General features: G+C 36.0%; 1 protein-coding gene and 1 long non-coding RNA gene across 3 annotated transcripts; one reads left to right on the top strand and one right to left on the bottom strand.

Annotated features, from left to right (window-relative positions):
• Positions 1 to 64: 64 nt before the first annotated feature.
• On the top strand, positions 65 to 25,941 carry myh11b (myosin, heavy chain 11b, smooth muscle). 2 transcript variants are annotated; one of them, XM_017354803.4, is made up of 43 exons: positions 65 to 163; positions 1,861 to 2,223; positions 3,448 to 3,604; positions 4,857 to 4,884; positions 6,775 to 6,874; positions 7,007 to 7,033; positions 7,283 to 7,309; positions 8,104 to 8,196; positions 8,283 to 8,346; positions 8,449 to 8,547; positions 9,712 to 9,855; positions 9,932 to 10,027; positions 10,120 to 10,238; positions 11,222 to 11,374; positions 11,466 to 11,639; positions 11,950 to 12,123; positions 12,371 to 12,485; positions 12,602 to 12,801; positions 13,257 to 13,378; positions 14,678 to 14,747; positions 14,857 to 15,017; positions 16,965 to 17,073; positions 17,141 to 17,272; positions 17,374 to 17,580; positions 17,783 to 17,920; positions 19,254 to 19,377; positions 19,463 to 19,634; positions 19,727 to 19,939; positions 20,015 to 20,159; positions 20,276 to 20,482; positions 20,593 to 20,697; positions 21,643 to 21,795; positions 21,908 to 22,156; positions 22,230 to 22,436; positions 22,550 to 22,762; positions 22,885 to 23,046; positions 23,123 to 23,251; positions 23,330 to 23,418; positions 23,500 to 23,623; positions 23,705 to 23,913; positions 23,989 to 24,097; positions 24,176 to 24,348; positions 24,508 to 25,941. In XM_017354803.4, the coding sequence occupies exons 2-43, from the start codon at positions 1,885 to 1,887 to the stop codon at positions 24,692 to 24,694; spliced, it is 6,018 nt and encodes a 2,005-aa protein (XP_017210292.1). In that variant the 5' UTR covers positions 65 to 163; positions 1,861 to 1,884; the 3' UTR covers positions 24,695 to 25,941. The 2 variants fall into 2 exon arrangements, with proteins under 2 accessions (XP_017210292.1, XP_073800856.1); XM_073944755.1 differs by lacking the exons at positions 65 to 163; positions 7,007 to 7,033; positions 7,283 to 7,309 and having other exon boundaries at positions 1,863 to 2,223.
• Positions 16,819 to 19,942, bottom strand: LOC141381241 (uncharacterized). The gene is made up of 2 exons (XR_012401111.1): positions 17,351 to 19,942; positions 16,819 to 17,242 (listed from the first exon to the last, which is right to left on the bottom strand). It is a non-coding gene; the product is annotated as an uncharacterized lncRNA (long non-coding RNA).
• Position 25,942: the final 1 nt, after the last annotated feature.

Here is a 25,942-nt window from a genome sequence, read left to right as displayed (position 1 = left end):
GAATTTGGCTGTAAGGTGGTCTGCTCCGCCCACCAAAGCCAAGGCTGTCCATAAATTAAAACTCAGATATTAATGAAGATCATCCAAGGCACTCACTTTCTGGATACTGCTCCAAGCACACACACACTGACACTGCAAAGCCAAGAAGAGGTTATCATATCATGTAAGTATTAATAATTTATACTTTTATATGTATAAGGCTATACGGGTACTCAGCATAAACGAGTACCTCTGATAAATTGTTTTTTATTTTTATTTATTTTATTTTTTTTCTTTTTTTTTAGAAAAACTACTTTTAAATAAACACTTTCAGTGAAACATTTGTGTAAATCTGCTTTTTTTAAATGTTTGTAAGCCAAAACCAAACCCATTTTAACAAAGTAATTTAAGGTCATGGTGCAAAAATGAGTAAACCCCATGAATATGTTTGTAAAATTGAAATTTCCCAATTAATCAGTTTTGCAACACCTATTTTTAATTTAAAAAATATTAAATATAAAATGTAAATATATATTTAATAAATATTAAAATGTTAACAAGCAACAGTCTTATTTTAATGAATATAACTGTTTAATAAAACTGTTTTGTAAAATTGCATCAATATATTTTGTCCTTATTCACTAAGAAATGGTTAAAAATCATAATTTTTCAATAGGGGTGTATTCATTTATTCTGTGCACTATTTAACTTATAAGTAGTATATAATACTTGCATATACTACTTAATTTAAAGGATGAGTTATTGTACTTTATTCCAAAAGAAAGACAAGCATTCTTTACTTTTTCATGTTAATTCATCTTAACTCTTAATTATAAATAACATTTTTAATAGTTGGGACTGTTACTGTCATAAGAATTTCATGTTTCTGCAGTGTACGGTTATTTAAATATGTAAACGATTACCAGAAAACCTGCCATTTTTACAGAATAGACTGCAAATGTCCATGACAGGGACTGTAAAAATCATGCAAAGCAGAAAAGCTTGTAATTGTCATTGGGACTGCGTTCACTGGACACACTCCATATAAGGAATGATCATGGGCCATTCATTATTGACTTTCAACAGGTTTACAGCTAGAGAGCACAAGTGACCCATGAATGGCAAAGATATAACTACAGTTTGCCTAATTAGATTATAAAATAAGGCCAAATGTTTGCACACCCATCCCAGTGTCAAATACAGACACGTGATAAAATACATTTACAGTTGAAGTCAGAATTATTAAACCCCCTGAATTATTAGCCCCTGTTTATTTTTTTCCCCTATTTCTGTTTAACGGAGAGAAGATTTTTTTCAACACATTTTTAAACATAATAGTTATTAACTCATTTCTAATAACTGATTTATTTTATCTTTGCCATGATGACAGTAAATAATATTTGACTAGATATTTTTCAAGACACTTCTATACAGCTTAAAGTGACATTTAAAGGCTTAACTAGGTTAATTAGGTTAACTAGGCAGGTTATGGTAATTAGGCAAGTTATTGTATAACGATGGTTTGTTCTGTAGACTATCGAAAAATATAAAGCTTAAAGGGGCTAATAATTTTGACCTTAAAATGATTTTTTTTTTTAATTAAAACTGCTTTTATTCCAAGTGAAATAAAACAAATAAGACTTTCTCCAGAAGAAAAAAATATTATCAGACATACTGTGAAAATTTCCTTGCTCTGTTAAACATCATTTGGGGAATATTTAAAAAATAATAATAAAAGGGGGGCTAATTATTGTGACTTCAACTGCATGTTTCTAATATCGCCTGAATAACATAAGCTTGCTTCACACTGAAGAAATATCATTCTTGATTGAAATATTTTTTGTAAAAAAAGTCAAATAATGAATTGACTTTTAACCACAGAATAACTCACAGAAGTTCTTCAAGATGACCATGCAGGACAACGATGACAGCAACAAGTTCCTTTTCCTGGACAGTGAGTTCAAAAACAGTGGGGTGGCTCAGGCTGACTGGTCCACCAGAAAGATGGTGTGGATTCCCTCAGAAAGGGATGGTTTTCAGTCAGCCAGCATTAAAGAAGAGACGGGGAATGAGGTGGTGGTGGAGCTGGACAACGGGCAGAAGGTGACCGTCAGCAAAGACGACATTCAGAAGATGAACCCACCCAAATTCAACAAGGTTGAAGACATGGCTGCTCTGACCTGCCTGAACGAGGCTTCAGTGCTGCACAACCTCAGGGAGAGGTACTTCTCAGGCCTTATTTATGTAAGTGCATTCAATAATCACCATATACAGACAGATAAGTGATTACACAGGGTACATGAATTTAGCTTTTCTCTTTCTGCAATATGTGAAAACTGAAAAACATGGTTAGTATCAAATCTGATTTAAATGTTTTCCATTTAGTTTTAGAGATTTGGTTTAAAAATATAAAAGTGAATCTGTAAATGTCAAATATGAATGGATGGATTTGTTTGAAAAATTGAAGAAAAATTAAATGACTGATTTTTCTAAGTGTGTTTAAGTAAAATGGCAATATTGATTTTATTTATGAAGGTCTGATTACATTTCTTTCAAATTTCAAATAAAATAATATTGTCATTTATTTAAAAAAAACTAACGTTTTCATTAGTTGTAAATTAAATTTTAGGGGGTATTCCACCAAGTACTGCTTTCTTATGCCCTTCTAATGGTGTGTGTGTGTGTGTGTGTGTTCAATTCAATTCAGCTTTATTTGTATAGCACTTTTCCAATGTCGACTGTGTCAAAGCAGCTTCACATAAATGGTCATAGTAACTGAATCAGGGTAGTTTAGTTTTTAGTGTTTAAGTTCATTTCAGTTTAGCTCAGTTCAGTGTGGTTTAAAATTATTACTGAGAGTCCAAACACTGAAAAGCAAATTTATCGATGCGTAGCTCTACCGATGCTGAACCATGCAAGCCAGTGGCGACAGCGGAGAGGGGAAAAAAAACTTCACCGATAGGAAAGTGAAGAAAAAAAACCTTGAGAGAAACCAGACTCAGTTCGGCACGACCATTTTAATTTCTCTGCTGGCCAAAAGTCTTATGCAGAGCAGCAGTCTCAGTGGTGAAGGCTGGAAGCTGGCCTCAGCGAAGACTCGTCTGTCCCTGGAGGGGGGGGAGGGAGGGAGGAGGGGGGGGTCACTTTTTTGTTGTTTTGACCAATTTTTATTTAGAAACAATGACATTTTTTTTTTTTTGGAAAGAAATCATTATTATTTAAACGTCAACAGTAGTTTAGTAGAACAAAACAAAAATAGCTTTACCAAAACTCCAAATTGTAAATCCAGAAACCTGAATATTTCCAAGTGGACTCTCAATTTCACAATGCTAAAGCATAGAAAGTGTATCAAATATATTGAAAATGTCTAATAATGTTTAATAAAGACTTGTATTTGTACACAAATATATTTCAAATGTTGCAACAATATTGCATCCTGTTTTAACATGTATCATGTCAATTCTCCAGACATATTCAGGCCTCTTCTGTGTGGTGATCAACCCTTATAAGATGCTGCCCATCTACTCTGAGAAGATCATTGAGATGTACAAGGGGAAGAAGCGTCATGAGGTTCCTCCACACATCTACTCTGTCACTGATAATGCCTACAGGAACATGCTGCAAGGTGACTGTCAGCTTTCACTCACTGAATGCACACTTTTACACACAAAATAAGTTTTGCTCCTTGTTCAAACTGCTTATTTAAAATGAGTTGAAACAACACAAAATTTTAATTGTTGTGGGGACAAGTTCATTGTTTTGTCACGCTCCACTTAAATGAGTAAAAACGATTAAGGTAACTTAATCTGTTTTTGTTTGGATAACATGAAGGAATCGTGTGGAACCCAACATATTCTACAGTTTAGTAAATGAATGGGCTAAATTAAATTGTTCTATGGAAAAAAAATGATCTTACAAAATAGAAAGCTGTGCACTGAAAAAAGATGAAAATTGTAAGATTTTGTCGTTTTGACTAATTATGTTTTGTAGACAAAATTAGTTTTTAGAAGTTGTCCAGTAGATACAAAGATTTTTGTTCACTGGCCTTCCAACTATAACTTGAATTAACTACTAAAATTGGACTAAAATGCATGTTGAAATTGCAAAAGTAATGTAAAATGCAACTTATATTTCATTATCATTTAGTCAGCTTATTAACGAAAGAAATCATAAACATATTTTACTTAATTGTCTTTATTTTATTAGATGTTAACATTAGTTTAATCAAAATATGAAGTAATTCCTGCTATTGACTGCACCGTGAAAAATCCTGGTTGCCTTAAATTATTAAACTGAATCAAATTAACCTTACTGAGTCCAAAGAACTTATATTATGTTAAACTGACTTAAAACAGCTTACGTGAATTATTATATTAATAGAACATGAATAACATGATGCCAGGACTATTATATAATTTTTTTACAGTGTGTTATTAGTAGTTTATTTTTAGTTTTGTCTTTCCAAAAATGTCTTTTTTATTGTGGCTGTTTGTGCACTGCATATATTGAATGACAAAATTGTAAAAATGATCCATGTTAGGATAGTGATTCAGTCCAGTTATGTACTGGAGCATGGGCACTGCACATCGCACCAGAACAGCCATCAGAATCACCATACATGGGGTCTTACTAAAACTTTTAACAGCTATTTTTGGAAAGATGAACTGAAGTTAATCTCACCCTGCAATCTGTTAAGCATACGTACAATTTAGGAGGCAGGGAGCTCCAGTGAACAATAGTGGAGTTTGTGTTAGGACAGGCTGGCCCCTTGTTAATCTTCTTCAGGTTCTTAACTGTGACAATTCAAGCATTTCTTGCCCTGTTCATGTACTGTACTAGTTCAGAAGTTACAGGGTTTTGTTTTTCTTTCTCCACAGAGCGTGAGGACCAGTCTATTCTCTGCACGTGAGTTTTAAAATACATGTTATTTGCTCCATATACACTGTAAATAAAAAAAATTAAAAACTGCCTTATTTTTTTAGCTGAATCACATGATCTTTTCTAGTCATCTCAACTTACATCAGTCAAACTGACTAAAGATATTAGGTTAAATATTAGGCTTTGTATACCTTTAAAAAATGTGTTCAAACCTGATGAACATATTAAAATAAGTTAAAGTAACATAAAAGCTTTTTTTGTGATGGCTTTTTTTGTAATATTATTTTTTTACATTAAACTGTGATCTATTACTTGTATTGTTTTTTATTTTTATCTCTAAAAAATTTTCAAGGAATAGTAAGACTTTCTGTGAAGCATGTACACTAAAAAAAGCTGGTTGTCTTAAATTTTTAAGCTGAATAAAATTAGCCTTAAGAGTCCATTGAACTTCTGTTATGTTAAACGGACTTAAAACAGCTCGTGTAACTTATAAAATTAAGTTAGAACATAAATATCTTAGTTTAACAAGTTACAATGACCTAAAAACATATGATGTCATGACTAATTGTTCACATACAGTTGAAATCAGAATTATTAGCCCCCTTTTGAATTTGTTTTCTTTTTAAATATTTCCCAAATGATGTTTAACAGAGCAAGGAAATGTTCACTGTATGCCTTATAATTTTTTTTTCTTCTTTTGTTTTATTTCGACTAGAATAAAAGCAGCATTAAATTTTTTAAACACCATTTTAAGGACAAAATTGTTAGCCCCTTTAAGCTATATATATTTTTCTGATAGTCTACAAGACAAACCATCATTATACAATAATTGTCTAATTACTCTAACCTGCCTAGTTAACCTAATTAACCTAGTTAAACCTTTAAATGTCACTTTAAGTTTGAAATATATCAAGTCAAATATTATTTACTGTCATCATGGCAAAGATAAAATAAATCATTTTTATTAGAAACGAGTTATTAAAACTATTATGTTTAGAAATGTGTTGAAAAATTGTTTTTCTCTGTTAAACAGAAATCGAGGGGAAAAATAAACAGGGGGGTAATAATTCAGGGGGGCTAATAATTCTGACTTCAACTGTACATTTTTACAGTGTATGCATAATGCAGTATTCCTAAAGTAATAGTTCAACTTTAAAAAGCTATAATAATATAGCTTTTACTATAAGACATTATGTATACTCGATTTATTAAAAAGTTTAATGCTTTAATTGCTGAATTGTAGAAATTATTAAGACTTTTAGCTCAAACTTGGGTGCTTATTAATAGTATAGGTAGTAGTTAGGTATTGGGTAGGATTAGGGGTGTAGAATAAGACCATACTATTTTCAACTAACAACCGATATCAAAATATAAATATATATTCATTCATTTATTTTCTTTTGGGCTTAGTCGCTTTATTAATCTGGGGTCGCCAGAGCGGAAAGAACACCCAACTTATCCAGCATGTTTTACGTAGCAGACGCCCTTCCAGCTGCAACCCAACACTGGGAAAATATATATTTATATTAAATATAAATTTATTTATATAGGCCCATAATAAGCCAGTAATTAACAGTTGGAAGTTGGGAACAGTACTTAAACTAAAGTGTCACCATTCACTTATAGTGCATTATAAACACAGGCTTTATTGAAAGTTTTACAAACTCCTCTTTCAGTGGTAAAGCGTTTAAACTCATTTTACACAAGTGTTCATTGTGCCTTTGAAGTGCCATTCAGTAACGATGTAATCAGCAGAACAATTTGCAAGAGTTTTTGCAAGAGATTTTGCCTGGTCAAACATTACGCAGGCCATAAAATTATACTCATTTATGTCATACTGTATGTGCAAAGCAGCCTTCAATGTAAATTATTATCACTTACTATGCAAATCATCATGTGATCCTGTGTGTTTAATAGCGGTGAGTCTGGTGCAGGCAAAACTGAAAATACCAAAAAAGTCATCCAGTACCTGGCGGTTGTGGCATCATCACATAAAGGAAAGAAAGAGGCCACTTCTGTGAGTCCGTCTGTTTGATATATAATACCCCATCCAGTACAGTGAGATGGGTTCTGCATGTCCTTGATTACTGTTTAGATTTTAATAACAGTGCAGTGTTTGATTAATACAAATGTCACATCTTTGATGTAGGATACAAGCTCTTCAGCACCAAACAAGGTATGTTTGAATGTTACATGGCAAAGTACTTTAATCCTGTAGTACATAAGCTTTTGCATGTGTTTTTGAATTTTGGTGGCTGTAAATATAGAAAACAAAATGCAACTGATGCATTCTCAGCAATAATGTGCAGGATATGCAGATCTGAAGACATTAAAGACACTATCATTTCTAAACATTTTAAACTTAAGTCATTCTCAATTTTTTCCATTTATTTGTTTCTAAATTTCTTCTTTTGGCTTTGTTTAGCAACAAAAAGGATCCCAGCTAGCATTTGTGAGTATATATGAAGCATCATGCATGACCAAGACATTTTCTTTTCTTTAGTGTGTCTAAGATGTATAATGCAGCATGCTTTCTTAATTAAATAAGATTTTAAAACTAAATTTTTAGAGAATAATTACAATCAATATTTTTTGCTACTATCCTTCAAGACTCGACATTTCATTTTTACAGGAATATACATTTAACTGAATAATTGCATTATTATTTACCAATATTTTACATTATTCATATTATATTATACAATTTATCAATTAATTATATTATATTATATTATATTATATTATATTATATTATATTATATTATATTATATTATATTATATTATATTATATTATATTATATTGTGTTATATTATATTATATTGTGTTATGTTATATTATATTATATTGTTTTATGTTATATTATATTATATTATATTATTTTATATTGTGTTATATTATATTATATTGTGTTATATTATATTATATTATATTATATTATATTATATTATATTATATTATATTATATTATATTATATTATATTGTGTTATGTTATATTATATTATTTTATGTTATATTATATTATATTGTTTTATGTTATATTATATTATATTATTTTATATTGTGTTATGTTATATTATATTAAATGATATTATATTGTGTTATGTTATATTATGTTATATTATATTATATTATATTATATTATATTATATTATATTATATTATATTATATTATATTATATTATATTATATTATATTATATTATATTACACTTCATTGAATGGTTGATTGAATTAATTGATTCAGGGAGAGCTTGAGAAGCAGCTCCTGCAGGCCAATCCCATTCTGGAGGCATTTGGAAATGCAAAGACCATCAAAAATGATAATTCTTCAAGATTTGTGAGTTTACACTTCATTGCTTCAATACTGAAAATTTGTTGATTACCTTTATAATCAACTAATAAAGAATGCTCTTAACTTCTCAGGGTAAATTTATCAAAATCAACTTTGACAACACCGGCTACATCGTTGGAGCAAACATTGAAACGTGTATCCTTATAATCTCTTTCAATTTATAAATAGTTTAACTATCCATCTTACAATAGTAAATTATACAGTCAAACACTCTCACCTTAACATCTCTGAATCCAGACCTCCTGGAAAAGTCTCGCTGTATCCGACAGGCCAAAATCGAGAGATCCTTCCACATCTTCTACTATATGGTGGCTGGAGCAAAAGACAAAATGCGAGGTGAGGACTAGCATGAGTATTTAACATATCTACTTCTATAGCACAGTCTTGTGGAAGTATATAACCTGATTTGGTCAGTTTATTAGATAACTTTATTTACAAAAAAAATGATGCATTTGTTTTCTACTTCCTGAGAGCTCCCGTATAGAAATCGGATGCATGGAAATATATGCAAATGACATAAATGGGCTCATATTTAGATTTCATTTATAAAAATACGAGACATATATTTTGAAATTTTTAATTCTGCTAGAATAAAAGCGGTTTTTAATTTTTTAAACACCCTTTTAAGGTAGAAATTATTAGCCTATTTAAGCAACATTTTTTTGATCAAGTCACAGCCAAGTTAATAACTCTTAACTGGGCCAGATATGTTGGTGTGCCGATTGCAATGAAATTAATAAACCCACGAAGCATTGCGCTTTAGGTACACTATGAACATGTTTTTTCTCAAAGCGACCTGATTGGTAGATTTTTTTACTTTATTTAAAAATTATTGTAATGTATTTTGAATGTGGGTCAAGACAGGCCAAACTTACATGGCCCACATATCAATTTTTAACATCTAAGCCAAAAACTACGTTTTACATCTGGCCCAAATCTTGTGTGCTGCCTTAAAGATGGTGCCACCTCTGTCAAACCCAGGCCATGTTTGGCCCATGAGCCGGATGAATGCCCGCTGTGCCAGCTTTATGCCAAATCTGGGCCAGAATTCTTTTTTTTTTTTTTCTTTTTGGGAAATTGAGATTTATGTATTACCTGAAATCTGAATAAGTAAGCCTTCCATTGACGTATGTTTATTAGGATAGGACACTATTTGGCAAAGAATTTAAGGGTTCCAAAAACATATAAATATTGAGAAAACCCCTTTTAAAGTTGTCCAAATTAAGTTCTAAGCAAAGCATATTTCTAAAAAATGTAAATGTATTTTCATGGAAGATGATTTTTACTTAATATACTAATGTTTTTTGGCATAAAAATATCAATCATTTTTATTTATGCAATGTGTTTATGCTATTCACATGAATTTACAATATTAGGTTTTGTGGTCTTGGGTTACATATAATTTTCCATATATCAGATTTCTAGGTGGGTTAAAAATAGGTGATATTTAATTACCGTCTGCATTTCAGACATAGCAGTAACAGTCTTTCCCCTCCACAGAGGAGCTCTTGCTAGAGGACTTTGCTAACTACCGTTTCCTGGTGGCTGGACATGTCCAGGTTCAAAACCAGCAAGATGACGAGATGTTAGAGGAGACTCTTGAGGCCATGGAGGTTCTGGGCTTCAACGAGGAAGAACGAATAGGTGTCTAAATCATATTTGACAATCACAAATGTACACCTTACCCGTTCATGTTGCTTACGTGTTTTGCTTTTTTAAGGCATGTTTAAAATCTGTTCTACTGTGCTGCAACTGGGCAATATTGAGTTCAAAGCAGAAAAAAACCAAGAGCAGGCCAGTATGCCAGACAACACAGGTAAACAGATGGATTATTCTGCAACGTTGCTCTTATCCTGAACCAGACTAAAATAAAAAATACTCATGTGTTGCATTAAATGTACTCGCCAGCTGCACAGAAAGTGTGCCATCTGCAGGGGATTAATGTGACTGACTTTACCAAAGCCATGCTCACTCCTAAAATCAAAGTGGGCCGAGAGCTGGTGCAGAAGGCACAGACCAAAGAACAGGTGCATTAACTCTCACACTAACTTTCACACTTCACTTCTCACAAACTTTTGTTTTTCTCCTAAAAATTGATAACCATTGACTTCTATGGTATTTCGTGGAAAGTCAAAGGTTACCGGTTTCCAACATTCTTCAAAATGTTTTCTTTTGTTAAAAAAAAAAAAAAAAAAAAACTGACAAAGGTTTGGAGATACTTGGGGATGATTAAATAATGAGTAAATTTTCTTTTTTGGCTGAACAATCTCTTTAATTCTTTTCTAAATCCTCTCAAACTCTGAACAAACAAAACATTATCAAATTACAGTCATCAACTGATTTAGAAAATCACAAGAATAAGAAAGTCTGAATCAAAGTGTCATAGAACTTCATACAAGTCATTCTGATTAAATACTTAATAAAATTCTAATCCACACAGTGCTAAACATCACCCACAACTTAATAATAACCATGATAATAAATTTGGCAACCAGAGCATAATAAATCCTTTCAGAATGTTTTAAATGCTTGTTTAATCAACAGATTGATTGTAGTTTGTAAAAAAATATATATTGATTCATAGTTTATTTAATAATTTTTCCAAGCAAAAGATTTTTCATGGTGAAAAAGGGTTCTTTAGATTATTAAAATGTTCTTCATAATAATGGTTTTGCATCAGGGGTTGTTCTGTAGCCAACTGGAAAAATATTTATAAAAAATATATAATATTAACAGTAATATTGAAAACACACACACACACACACACACACACACACACAAACACACACAAACACACACAAACACACACACAAATAATTTCTCCAGGTGAAAAATACAATAGGAATTGCTGTTTAAAAAAATAGCTTTTTTAAATATAATTTTGCTCTTTATTAAATATAATTTGGGAAATAATGGAAAATTGTTAAAATTGCACAGGAAGAGATACACATAATTTTATTTTCAACTGTATAAGAATGTTTATTCATATGATATACTGTCTATCTACCAGGCTGACTTTGCAGTGGAAGCCTTGGCTAAGGCCATGTATGACCGTCTGTTTCGCTGGATCTTGGGCCGTGTCAACAAGGCTCTCGATAAAACAAAGCGTCAGGGAGCCTCTTTTATAGGCATCCTAGACATTGCAGGTTTTGAGATTTTTGAGGTGAGTGTGATAATAAGCGTTAATTATCTTTATGAACACATTACCAAAACATGAAGTTTAAAACGTTCCTTTTTTTTGTATTTCCTCACAGGATAACTCATTCGAGCAGCTGTGCATCAACTACACCAACGAGAAACTGCAACAGCTCTTCAATCACACCATGTTCATCCTGGAGCAGGAGGAGTACAAGAAGGAAGGCATCGAGTGGAGCTTCATTGACTTTGGTCTGGACCTGCAGCCCTGCATTGAGCTCATCGAGAGACCAGTCAGTTTATGACCAACATCATTCAATCATATTAAACATATAACAGGAATCACCAAACTTGTTCCTGGAGGTCCGGTGTCCTGCAGATTTTTGCTCCAATCCTAATCAAACACACCTGAACAAGCTAATCAAGGTCTTAATAGGTATACTTGAAACACCCAGGCAGGTGTGTTGAGGCAAGTTGGAGCTAAACCCTGCAGGACACCGGACCTCCAGAAGCGAGATTGGTGACCCCTGCTGTATAAGGTCGACTCTTAAGAACTGGCGAAGGTTACTCAGTCATGATGTTTCTAGTGGTTTTCTCTTACAGAACAACCCTCCAGGTATTCTTGCTCTGCTTGATGAGGAGTGCTGGTTTCCGAAGGCAACTGATGTTTCTTTTGTTGAGAAACTCACAAACACTCACTCAAGCCACTGCAAATTCTCCAAACCCAAGAATCTGAAGGAGAAGACTTTCTTCACTGTGCAACACTATGCCGGCAAGGTATTTCTATCTACTCAAACAGTCAAAGCATTATATTGCACAGAATGACGGTAAATGTGTTGATAATGGGACAAAAGATTTCTATTTCACATGCAGTTCTTATACATTTTCACAACAGAATCCTAAAAACAATCCTAAAAGAGTATCTATAAGTATCTGTCTGAACAGACGTTTAAAGCAGATGAAGTGGGAAAACAGCACAGATATACTGCCGTTTGTATAATAGTAACAGTTTCATTAAATTTAGGTGGACTATAATGCCATGTCATGGTTGACTAAAAACATGGACCCACTCAACGACAACGTCACAGCATTGCTGAGCAACTCATCCAGTGCTTTTATTCAGGACATCTGGAAAGATGGTCAGTCTTTGCCTGAATAAGTAATAATATGGATTGCTCAAGTCTGTTTGAAAAGCAGAAGAGACTCCTTCATGTTATTAAAATGTATCTTGTAATAAATGCCGGTGTTTCCACAGTGGACCGTGTGGTGGGTTTGGAAACCATGGCTAAGATGGCCAAGTCTGACAGCTCAGCTCCTGCTGCTTCCAAGTCCAAGAAAGGCATGTTCCGCACCGTCGGGCAGCTGTACAAAGAGTCCCTCGGCAAACTCATGACCACTCTTCATAACACTCAACCAAACTTTGTGCGCTGTATCATTCCCAACCACGAAAAAAGGGTATGCCACAGCAATCATCCTTTAATGTGGTTTAAACCTACTGGTACAACTTGTGTATATTGGCCGAAAAAGCTCAAACACACTGCAAGGAATACACATGCATGGTTCAAATCTACTGTACAACTTTGCCTTCTTTAAAGGGCAGATATGTACATTGACCGAAATAGCTCAAACACACTGCAAGATCTGTTTGACAACACATGCACAAACAGAAACATGTGGCAAATAACGCATGAAACAAAAAGTAAAAAAATCTGTCTGCTTCCTATTTAGTCAATGGCATTGTTGGAGAGCTAAAAGTTTTTTTGTTCATTCGAACGCCCTGGTTGTTCCTTGTTGTTTGTGTATAGAAGCGGCCAGATTCATCACTTTTTGGAGACTCCTGACACATTTGCTCAGCACTGTTGGAGTGTGATGTTGTATTTGAAAAAAAAAATCCCCATTTCTATCCCCAGGCTGGCAAGATAGATGCCCATCTTGTTCTAGACCAGCTGAGCTGTAATGGTGTACTAGAAGGGATCCGCATTTGTCGCCAGGGCTTCCCTAATCGTATCGTCTTTCATGAGTTTCGCCAGCGGTGAGTCATTTCTGTAACACACACTTTTGTAGACATAGATGTCTCCAAGGTCATGTTTAATTTTGATGACTTAAGACATTCTGTGTGACATAGGTAACATTGCAAGCAATATGGCAAGCCGTTTTGACATGTAATAATTGAATTTATTAAATTTAAATGTCACCATATTATTAAATGTCATCATAAGTTAATAATTTAAATTTAGCAAAACAAAATTCAAAATAGTTTGAATGTAATTCTTGACATCAATAAATTCATTGTTGATTTCAGGATTTATATTGTTGATATCAACAACTGAATTACTACTAGTAAATGTGCACTGTTAATTAATTAAAATATTGATATCAAAAGTAAATTTCCCAGTTATGGGTTGCACCTGGAGGGGCATCCACTGCCTAAATCATATGCTGGATAAGTTGGTGGTTCATTCTGCTGTGGCAACCAGATTATTAAAGGGACTAAACCGAAAAAAAAAAAAATGAATGAATGAATGAATATCAATAGTTAAATTGCTAGAATCAACAATTCAATTTTTGCTATCTGGGATTGTATTTTCATTAGTGTCAATACTCATTCAAATGTAATTGTTGATTAATTTTGTTGTAGTTGAAATGTAATTTCTGATATCAATAATTGTGTTGCTACAAGTTAAAATTGTAGATATTATGTATTCAAATCAGAAATATTTATCCAGATATCAGAAATGTATCATGTTGAAATACATTTACAGATGTCGATTTACATTTAAAATTTTTACAGAGAATAGACATTTGCACTTTAGTAGCCACTTGCTTACTGATATCAAAAATGAAGTCCTCTAAATTGTTTATTTCAAAAAAGTGAAACCAAATTCAATTTCCGATATCAAGAATGATCATTTTAACTAGTAAAAATGAATTTTTGAGATCAAGAATTAACCATTTTACTAGTGGAAATGCAATTCCTGATTTAAACAATTTAATTATTGATATCAAAATCTTAATTATTGATTTCAGGAATAAAATGTTTGATATCAAGAATTAAATAGATGATATCAACCATCAGCATTTTTGATATGAAGAATTGTATTTCTGCAAATGATGACATCATTGTTGATAGAAAATTAACATTGTTAATAGTTGACATGTAATTGTTTTATCTACAGTCAGCATTTTTGATATACTAAATCCTTGATATCTTGACATCATAAAAATGACGTGCCATAAAACTACTTTATATGTCAATAAACTTTAAACTTAGGGCATTAGTAGGCACTTAAGTTGAGGTTTGTAGAATAAATTGATATTAATAAATTTCTAGCTATGAGGTTCTTGCTGCCGGTTCCATTCCTAAAGGTTTCATGGATGGAAAACAATCCTGTACGCTTATGGTGAGTTGAGCAAAATATCTCATTTTACTCTACTGGCAGGGACAATTCAAATGCTATATTAACCTATCTTACCCTTGATGACAATTTCTCCCTGTTTTATGAACATCAGATTAAACATCTAGACTTGGACCCAAACCTGTATCGGATTGGTCTGAGCAAGATATTCTTCCGCACAGGAGTGTTGGCACAGCTGGAGGAAGAACGAGACCTGAAACTGACTGATATTATAATAGCCTTCCAGGCCCAGGCCCGTGGTTTTCTTGGCAGAAAGTGAGTTCTTGACATGCACATACAGGAGATCAAAATTGCAGAAAGATTTACATAAAAAAAAATAATAATAATAATATTAAGTAGTGTAATACCAGTTTTACCATGCTAGTTGTGTTTTCCACAATTGCACTGTAGTGGCTATTTTGAATGAGTTAGTTAATGTCATTGTAAATAATGAAATATTTTAGAAATCAGATTTGTAATTACCAAATTCTCTGTCTGGCTAGCTGTGAGTTTCTCACTCAGTTTGCCCTAGCCATATCACCAGGCAGCCTAGGGGAACCTATATGAGGTAAACACAAAACAAAACTTTCCATCCAGAGCTCCTTCATGGGACTCCACATTTGGAAATAATCGCTCCATCTGCTCACCCAGCTCTCGGTCCTGCCCAGACTCATCAGTGCTACCAAGCCGACTAATCACAGAGCTTGCGATACGCATCGTTGCGACATGTGGTTAAATTTTTTTGAGAGGTGACCGTCAGTTAGTTTTAATAATTAATCTCTAATATCTGATTTATTTTATCTTTGTCATGATGACAGTAAATAATATTTGACAAGATATTTTTCAAGACACTTCTTTACAGCTTAAAGTGACATTTTTAAGGCTGATTTATACTTTTGCGTTAAGCGCACGTGTATGCTACGGCGCAGCCTACACGTTGACGCATAGCCCTACGGCCTGGCCGTTGGAGTCGCTGACGCACACCTCTCAAAAAATGTAACTACACGCCGCAACGGCTTGGAAGTCTGCAAGTCTGGGCGGGACCGAGAGCCGCGCGAGGCCAATGGAGCGATTGTTTACAAGTGTGGAGTCCCGTGAAGGAGCTACGGATGGAAAGTTTTGTTTTGCATTTACCTCATGGTTAAAGTGGAAAAAATGAGCGAGTTTAAGCCACTTGTACATTAAGGTAGTGTTCGGAAAAAACAAAACACAGGCGAAGAAACTCGACACAGAGGAACAATAACACCTCACTGCCAACTAGCTTTTCGGAAGTGTTATTGCAGAACAACAGAAACAGTGCGCAGAAGTATAAGTGCACAGTGACGCGCATTGCATGCGCCGTGGGTCACGCCGATCTCTTGACGCAGAAGTATAAACCAGGCTTTAGTCTGGTCAGTACCTGGACGGGAGACCACATGGGAAAACGAGGTTGCTATTGGAAGTGGTGTTAGTGAGGATAGCAGGGGGTACTCAACCTAATGCTCCAGTATAGTGATGAGGACACAATACTGTCAATGAGCAGTGTCTTTCGCATAAGACGTTAACTGACTCTCTGTGGTCATTATAAACCCCATGGTACTTCTCGTAAAGAACTGGGATGTAACCCCAGTGGTCTGAACCCATCATGGCATCCCAATTCATCCCCAATCACCAAATTGGCTCTATTACTATTTCTCAACTCCAGCTGTAGCTGGTGTGTGGTGAGCGGACTGGTGCTGTTGTACCATCCGAGTGTATGATGCACACTGGTGGTGGTGTAGAAAGACCAACCTCTCATGATTGTAAAGCTCTTTGGGTGTGTGTCCATACACTATAAAAGTGCTATATAAATGCTATATAAATTAATTAGTTACTAAAGTTTGATTGCCAGTTAAATAGGGTTGTCTGATAATAAATGAATTCACAACCAGATGATAGATTAACATCACTAAAAATCAAAGTGTTCTTTAAACTTGTTATTCATCGAATATTATTAACGAACTCATGAAAGTAGTGTGTAAATGTTTAAAAATTGCTCCTTCTATTTAAATAATTAAAAAAAAGAGGACCAAAGCAGTAAGCTCAAAATGCATAGGCTGTTCTCCACACTGATCTTGACTTTAATCTTCACTGTACATCAGTCACCATCTACTTGAATTTTCTTACTGTATTAACAGTAATCATATTTATCAAAATGCCTCACAGTGGCCATTTTAAGTAAATCTAAAACCTCTAAATTTACAGGGCATTCAGCAACAAACAAAAGCAGTTGACAGCCATGAAAGTGCTACAGAGGAACTGTGCTGTTTATCTGACACTCAGGAACTGGCAGTGGTGGAGACTTTTCACTAAAGTAAGTGTAAAACCCAGCTACACATTATCCATGTATGCTCAAGTACTCAGTTTATTTTCTCCTTTAGGTCAAACCCCTGCTTCAGGTGACTCGTCAAGAAGAGGAGATGAATCAAATAGAAGAGGAGCTCCAGAAAGCCAAAGAAATTGCCCAGAAGTCTGAAACGGAACTAAAGGAGATCACACAGAAACACGACCAGGTAAAGTCAGATCAAAAATGTGACACAAACTCAGCCGTAATTACTATTGTCATTCATACAGATTAAATATGCACTTACCAGCTGAAGCATTTACTCAACAGGTTGTGGAGGAGAGGAATAAGCTGCAGGCGAAGCTCCAGGAGGAAGCAGAACTGTACGCAGAGTCTGAGGAGGTCAGGATACGACTGGAGACCAAGAAGCAAGAACTGGAGGAGGTGCTGCATGAGATGGAGGCTCGACTTGAGGAAGAGGAGGAGCGCAGTCAGGCTTTTCAGCAAGAGAAAGGGAATTTGCAACAAAAACTTAAGGTTAAATAGTGATTACTTATGGCAAACTATAGAACAAGTGGAATTTAATGAGACTGTAATTTGTCGAAAACATATCATCAAATTGTTATTTTTATTGTTGAAACTAAAAAAAGACAAACAATAGTAATAATGATGATAAAGCAATAGTAATACTGATACTTATTAGTAGTATAACTTTAATTCTGTAATTGTTTATGTTTAGGAGTTAGAAAACCATTTGGCAGAACAAGATGCCACCCGACAGAAGCTTCAGTTGGAAAGTGGCGCTGCCGATGGGAAGATTAAGAAACTTGAAGAGGATGTCCTCATCATGGAGGATCAGAAAAACAAGTTGCAAAAGGTTTGTATCAAGTTTGACCAGTTTTATTTGGATCATAATCATCCCCATTTGGAAAACAAACATCAGGTATAAACAACAGTGGTTCTACTAATTGGCACTCAATGTTAACCAGTGAAATGATTTTAAACTCTCTGTTGATGATCTCCAAGTGTCTCCCTCTGCCCAGATGTGCAACCTTGCAGTACTTTCTGATGCACAGCTCAGTTTTACCTCACACTTGACAGAAACAGCCTTGTTTTACCTACGTCTTACGAATGAGACGTTAAATCGAGGCCCTATCTGTGGTCATTAAAAATCCATTGCACATCTTGAAAAGGGGTATAACCCCGGTGTCCTGGCTAAATTCCCTCCATCGGCCCTTTCATGGCATCCCATCCACCGAAACGGTCTCTCCACTCTACCAATAGCTGGTGTGTGGTGAGTGCACTGGCGCCGTTGTCCTGTGGCTGCCGTCGCATCATCCAAGTTGATGCAACACACTGGTGGTGGTGTGGAGAGACCCCCCTCTCATTATTGTGAAGCACTTTGGGTGTATGGCCATACACATTAAATGTGCTATGTAAATAAACATTACAATACATTACGTAACATTGCGCCGATCAGACTTTCTATCATGCTTGATGCAGAACATCCATGCCTTTATCACACCATGTCGTGATTTCTGTAACTCACTCTTCGGGGGCCGGAGGTTTAATTTATAATTATTATTTAGGGGGTTTTAACTTGGATAGAATGGATAGAAATGGATAGAAAAGTACAGAGAATTGACAGGAAATAGTTGAGAGCAGAAAAAGGGCAAGGGTCGGCAAAATTGAACTCGGGTCGCTGTGAGCACCATGGTGCTATATGTCGGCGCACTTAACTACTAAGCTATTGGAGCCGACAACAAGCTCTTGCATGAGTTTTAACCCACACTTCCTCGCACCACCATATCACCCCTGTACTTCAGCAACTTCACTGGCTTCCTGTTAAGTCATGTATTGATTTTAAGACCTTAATATTAACATCTAAAGCAGTGCATGGGCTAGCACCTGACTACATTTGAGACCAGGTAATTTTCGCCACTCCCACCCACAGTCTTCATTCTGCATCTAGACTGACTAACCCTGTATCAGCAACGCTGTAAACCTAAGACCATGGGTGGCTATTTCGTATTGTTTGCCAAAGCTATGGAACGGCCTACCCATCTTTTAATTTAGGCTAATTATTTTTTGTCAATTTAATCATTCAGTTTTATTGTTCATGTTTTATTGTAGTTTATTGTAGTTATTAATCATGGTTTATTGGAGTGTTTTTTCTGTTAAATTATTAGCTATTGTTTTGGCACTTTTAGGAGAAGCAACAGCTGGAGGAGCGGTTAGCTGACTTTAGCTCCAACCTTGCTGAGGAGGAAGAAAAATCTAAAAACCTGACTAAACTAAAGGCTAAACATGAATCTATGATTTCAGATCTTGAAGGTGTTTTAACGTTTCTTTTAATCATCTACATTATTAAATAATATTGTCAATACCTTAAAACAATCATTACTGTGCGCCTGTGCAGTTCGAATGAAGAAGGAAGAGAAGAGTCGTCAGGACGTAGAGAAAGCAAAACGTAAACTGGAGACAGAGCATAGTGATTTACAGGAACAAATGAAGAACCTGCAGACCCTGATAGCAGAGCTTAAGACACAGCAAGCCAGAAGTGAAATGGAAATTCAAGAACTTCAAGCAAGGTGCATTGTTACTCATCCCATAAATAGCTTTTTAAAGATATTGCTTCACTGCTCAATGTAAACTGTAACCAGACAACCTGTATATCACCCAGCGTGGAAGCAGAATCAACCCAGAAGAGCAATGCTCTGAAAAAGATTCACGAAATGGAAGGACTTCTCTCAGAGCTGCAAGATGAGCTTGAAGCTGAACAGGGGGCTGGTAGGAAGTCAGAAAAGGCCAGAAAGGAGTTGGAAGAAGAGTTGTCAGCCTTGAGGACTGAACTAGAGGACTCATTAGACACCACAGCCGTGCAGCAAGAGCTAAGGTGATTACTTCAATAGCATTAACATTTCAGCAACATGATTCCTCCTATACTATCGACTTTGTGTATGTTGAGCAGGGCTAAGAGGGAGCAGGAGGTGGCTATGTTGAAGAAGTTGATAGAAGATGAAGGCCGAAGCCATGAGGCTCAAGTGCATGAGCTGAAACAAAAACATGCTCAGGCTGTAGATGAACTTAGTCAGCAGCTAGACCAATCTAAACGGGTGAGAAAACTGCTTAACACTGGCAAAAAAAAAGTTCAAAATGTTTAAGTTCACTTTGGATATAAGCATCTGCAAAATCATTAAATATAAGCAATGGGTCTAATCTTGAAAAACAGGCCAAAGCCACTCTGGAGAAGGCTAAACAAGCCCTTGAGAAGGAGGTTGGAGACCTAAATGGAAACCTTCGCTCACTGGGTAATGCCAAGCAGGATTTGGAGCAGAAGAAGAAGAAGGTAGAGACCCAGCTTGCTGACCTTCAGACTCGTTTCAATGAGAGCGAGAGAAAAAGGGAGGAGCTTGGAGATGCAGTGTCCAAACTTAATGTGAGTTTTACATTCAGATTAATTTACTGAGTAAACAATATGGTATAAACGAAACAATATTTCTGTACAGGCATATTCGAATAACGAATGTCTTTCGTGAACTCTTTTAGACAGAGTATAACAATGTGAACAGCATCCTCAATGAGGCAGAGAGCAAGAACATCAAGCTGAGTAAAGACGTTGTCAGCCTTAACTCACAGCTCCAAGATGCACAGGTACTATATAACCACTAGCAAATGGTTTTTAGATTTTCATTCTTAGAGCATGACAATCCGCAAAGATCAGCAAATTCTGAAATACTTTGACCAACTCTGTATGGCATTGACAATCATCTTAAGTTTAAAGTCCCTTCAAGAGTTCACACTTAGCTGATAATTGATTATAAAGTGTGTTAGGCGTGCTGTCCTGGGAGAGAGCGCTGAGCTCATAAGATCCTCCAGCCCAGGACTCACTCCCCTTCCAGGGAGTTTGAGCTCAGGTAGACCTCGCGAACTCCCCTGCTGTTTATGGCTACAGAGAAATTCATAATTGCTATGTACTGCCGTCTAAGAGCTCAATGTGTGGTGCCAATTTGGTTTAGTCAATTCACTAATGCCGCATGCCTTTGGACGGTTGGAGTAAAACGGGGGAAGCCGGGGGAAACCTACACGAGCACAGGGAGAACATGTAAACTCCACACAGAAATGTCAACTGGCCTGAAAAGGACTTGAACCAGTGACAATCTTGCTTTGAGGCAACATTGCTAACCACTGGATCACCAGGAGTAGGGTGTAGGAGTAAGGGTGGAAGGGGGGATTCTTCAAGGTGAAGATCATTTATAAGCATGTGATTCTCTCGAAAATGGTTTATGAATAAACCTAAATTCCTTTTTCTAACTCATTCTGATGCTCAGTTTAACTTTTAGCAAATCTTCTTCACCCTATAAACATATACAATCGTAATAATTTGAATTTTGGTTTAGCAAGAAGTAGTTTATAATGTGCCTGGCGAGTGAAGCTACCTTTATATTTTAAAATAAGAAACTTTCAAAGCAGGATCGTCATAACGTGGAGTCATGCTTTTTGAAAAACTCTCATCTAAAATGAAGTGAACACCATAAGGTTATAGTGCATATTTTAAGATGCACCTGATTGATGATGATTTGTCTGTCCTCCTGTCAGGAGCTACTTGCTGAGGAGACACGTCAAAAACTTAACTTTTCCACTAGACTGCGTCAAATGGAGGATGAACGAAATGGTCTTCTGGAACAAATAGATGAAGAGACAGAAGCCAGAAGGAATGTGGAGAGACATGTCTCTAGTCTTAACACACAAGTCAGTCTCTCACATTTGTAACGCATATCTCAGAATATTTTTTAAAAAGCATCTTAGAAAATGTACAAATGAAGCTGAAAAGCTGAGCTAAAAATGTTTGTTTCCACAACAGTTGTCGGAGGCAAAAAAGAGATTGGACGAGTACTCCAGCAATTTCCAAATGCTTGAAGAAAGCAAAAAACGGCTACAGAGGGATCTGGAGGCCACTAAAGGAGAATTAGAAGAGAAAACTGCAAGCTATGACAAGTCAGAGAAGACCAAGAACCATCTTCAGCAAGAGCTGGATGACGTCCTGTTAGACCTAGACAACCAGAGACAGCTGGTTTCAAATATGGAGAAGAAACAAAGGAAATTTGACCAGGTTGCATTTCTGTTATAATTTGTCCTTTTCCTCAGTAAGATTACTGCTGCTCAATTACTTTTTTCTCTTCAAGATGCTTGCGGATGAGAAGACCCTCTCCAGCAAATATTCTCAGGAGCGTGACTGCGCAGAGGCAGAGGCACGGGAGAAGGAGACCAAATGTTTGGCCCTCACTCGAGCGCTGGAGGAATGCCAGGGTTCATTACGTGAGTTAGAGAAACTCAACAAGACACTTCGCACTGACATGGAAGATCTAATCAGTTCAAAAGACAACAAAAATGTGAGTTGCATTTTAAAGCCGAATGAAAATTGGAGAGAAGTTAATTGTAAATGTGAAGGTGTACAGTAGTCATCTGAATGTAAACAATAATAAAAACATAACATTTATAAAAGGCCCATGAGCTGGAGAAGACCAAACGTGCACTGGAGGCTCAAGTGGAAGAAATGACAATTCAGATGGAGGAGCTTGAAGATGAATTACAGGCTGCGGAGGATGCTAAGCTCCATTTGGAAGTAAATATGCAGGCCCTCAAAGTCCAAATACAAAGAGACATCCAAGGCAGAGAGGAGCAAAGTGAAGAGAAGAGGAAACAACTCCTCAAGCAGGTGTAGATCAATTTCTTTCTGGGTCTTCTTGAATTTGAACTGCACTTGTAGATTATTTAACTTTATTCATAAAGCAATAGCAAGAAATCTTTTCTTTTATTATTTACTCACTTCATGCACAGGTCCGTGAGCTTGAGGCTGAGCTAGAAGATGAGCAGAAGATGAGAACGTCCTTGGCTGCTGCCAAAAAGAAACTGGAAGGGGATTTGCAGGACCTTGAAGACCAGGTTGATGTAAACAGCAGAGCGAGGGATGAGGCCGTTAAACAACTCCGAAAGATTCAGGTCAGAAAGATAACTCTTCAAATTCTTTCAGAATTTCCCAAGCCATTCCCACCAGCCTTTATCTTCCCCATGACAGACTCAGATGAAAGACTACCAGAGGGAGCTGGAAGATGCTCGAGCATCCCACAAGGAAGTTCTTTCCGATGCTAGAGAATCTGAGCGAAAGGCCAGAGCTATGGAGGCCGAAATCTTACACTTGCATGAGGTAACATAATACCACATTTTTTTACTGCAATGTACTTAAATTACTTCCCATACAACGGCAATACCAATCCCTTTATAGGAACTTGCTTCAGCAGAGAAAGCTCGCAAACATGCTGAAAGAGAGAGGGATGAGATAGCAGGGGAGATGGCAAGTGGTTCCTTCGGAAAGTAAGTTGAGGGTTATTATTAGTGAAAGGAGAAAAATAAACAGGACAAGCCACTAAACATACAATTATTGCACACTGATAGATCTGGTACGTCTGATGAGAAACGTCGTCTGGAATCTAAGATCCAACATTTGGAAGAGGAGCTTGATGATGAACAGGCAACCACAGAGACGCTTAATGAGAGACTGCGAAGAAGTGTGCAGGAGGTAACTGGTTTTTGTTCATCACTTTAAGGCAGTTACTGTTGTTCCAGTTTATACAACAGATCTATTTTAATCTATAACCAGGTGGACCAGCTGACCAATGAGCTGCATACTGAACGCTCCAATGCTCAGAGGATGGAGAGTGGCTGGCAGCAGATGGAGAGGCAGAACAAAGAGCTCAGGGCCAAGCTGCTTGAGATGGAGGGACAAGTCAAGTCCAAGCAACGGTCCACTGTAGCTGCCCTAGAGTCGAAGTTACAACAAACAGAAGACCAGCTGGATCATGAAAGCAGGTGAGATCATCAGCATTAAGATGGATTTGGTTGTAAAGAAAAAGTAGGCCCGACTAAAATATTTTCTTGCTCTAGAGAGAGACAAGCAATTGCAAAGGCCATGCGCCAGAAAGACAAGAAACTAAAGGAGCTGATGAATCAGGTAGAGGATGAACGGAAACAGATGGAGCAATATAAGGACCAGGTATAAAGGGTTCATGTAAAGTATTTGACGTCCTATGTTCTATTCTGACAAATCTAATGGACGTTGCATATGTTTAAGGCTGAGAAAGCAAATCTTCGAGCAAGGCAGCTGAAGATGCAGATGGAAGAGAGCGATGAAGAATCTCAGCGTGCTACTGCTGCTCGGCGTAAACTTCAGAAAGAGCTGAATGAGGCCATCGAGGCCAACGATGCCCTGAGCAGAGAAGTTTCCTCACTCAGGAGCAAACTCAGGTTGTTCTGAAGTGACTCCTTTTTATTGTGTATGTGAAACCAGAATTCCACTGACATTCTCTGTATTGTACAAAGATATAAAATCAGTGGAATAGATAATCACTTTTGAAAATCGTGTTTGGAGACAAGTGGATTCTTAGTATCCTTTATGTTCCTCAGGCGTGGCAGTGATTCATCCTTCAGCACACCATTAAGGCGTAGCGCTGGTGGAAGCTTTAGACAAGCACGCAGAACCATGATGGAAACGTCAGAGATCCCAGAAGATGGGGGTCCATCTGCTACATCAGTGTGTCAACCTGGGGAACTTCAGATGGAGTCAATCAGCAACACCCAGGATAACAACTAAGAAAACGGATTTCCTTCTCGCTTCATGTTTTTTCCTATTTCTGTGTAATTTATACTTATTTAATCTTGATCATCTCCTACAAAGGAGGATTGGTACTTATGTTTGTTCTTTATGGGTAAAAACTGACTAATTAAAAAGGGTGTGTATGCAGGGTTGTACAAGCAAGCAAATTTATTACCGAGTACCATGGTGCCTCCATGCATTTTGGGCATGAACATCATAAAATAATGGTTAATTAACTCTTTAGCACTAATGACCTTATTCTGCAATACGGAAGTGCACTTGTTTTTGCGATTGTTTTAGTATTAAATATTCTATCAATTAAATCAATTAAAAGTCTATCAATTAAAAGTCATCAACAGCAATAAATAATACACAAGATAAAATACATAAATAATAACAGTAATAATATACAAGATAAAAATCTCAAACAGTTTAAGGTTTACTATTGATTTTTTTTTTTAAAGTACAATTTTAGAAAGATACACATTTAAAAAATATTTCATTTAAAATCCATCCAGATAAAAAAACAACAACGTCTGATAACATTAAAAATAGGGCATTCCACAAGTTTAACAGTTTGGTTTCTGTTGTAATACTGACATTCTGGGGGTGCTTTTCCTTTCAGTAAATGTTCAGTGCAAGTCTCAAGTGTCCAAAATGGATACTTTGTCTATCCTGATAGGGCTGTTTTGGCAGCTATGACTGGGAATAATAAGCAGCAGAAAACGGTTTAACTACTCGCTCTACAAACAATTATGTTTCAACACAACACAAAATATCAGTTTGCAACATTAAGCAGCACAACAAGCCATTTTATTGTAAAGAATGGAGGTTAATGTGACATCTCAAGCCAAAAGGATTAAAACGGCTGTGCCTGCTTATATGTGAAGAATAAGGTCAATAGTGTATCTCTAAATATCATGAAGTACTGCCACGCTGTTCCATGGATTTTTTTCTTCAAATAACCATGTACTCAATGCTAGAAAAAAATAGTCTGATGCTTGTGCATTTGAAAGTGTTGATTTCCATGCTACCAGACTTCTTCAAGTCCCGGGAGTAAGCAATGTTCATTTTCTTATAATGCCTACAACATAACCGTACAAAGCTGGTTGAAAATTGTGAAACTTACCCCTTAAACCATGCCTTTAAAAAGTTTTTTCTTTCTTCAAGTCTTAATTTTTTTCCTCCGTAAAGTGTATAAGATACTTTTTTTGACCTATAATAAATTTTCTGCTTCTACACTGC

The sequence above is a fragment of the Danio rerio genome, chromosome 3 (assembly GCF_049306965.1).
Source record: "Danio rerio strain Tuebingen ecotype United States chromosome 3, GRCz12tu, whole genome shotgun sequence".
Lineage (NCBI taxonomy): Eukaryota > Metazoa > Chordata > Actinopteri > Cypriniformes > Danionidae > Danio > Danio rerio.
This window is presented reverse-complemented; position numbering and strand designations above follow the sequence as displayed.

Bases quoted from the DNA above. Each gene is read 5' to 3' on its own strand.
- myh11b (XM_017354803.4), top strand. From the start codon at position 1,885: ATGACCATGCAGGACAACGATGACAGCAACAAGTTCCTTTTCCTGGAC. The intron at 2,224-3,447 runs GTAAGTGCATTC...TCAATTCTCCAG, and splicing joins ACTTCTCAGGCCTTATTTAT to ACATATTCAGGCCTCTTCTG. The intron at 14,748-14,856 runs GTGAGTTGAGCA...TATGAACATCAG, and splicing joins AACAATCCTGTACGCTTATG to ATTAAACATCTAGACTTGGA.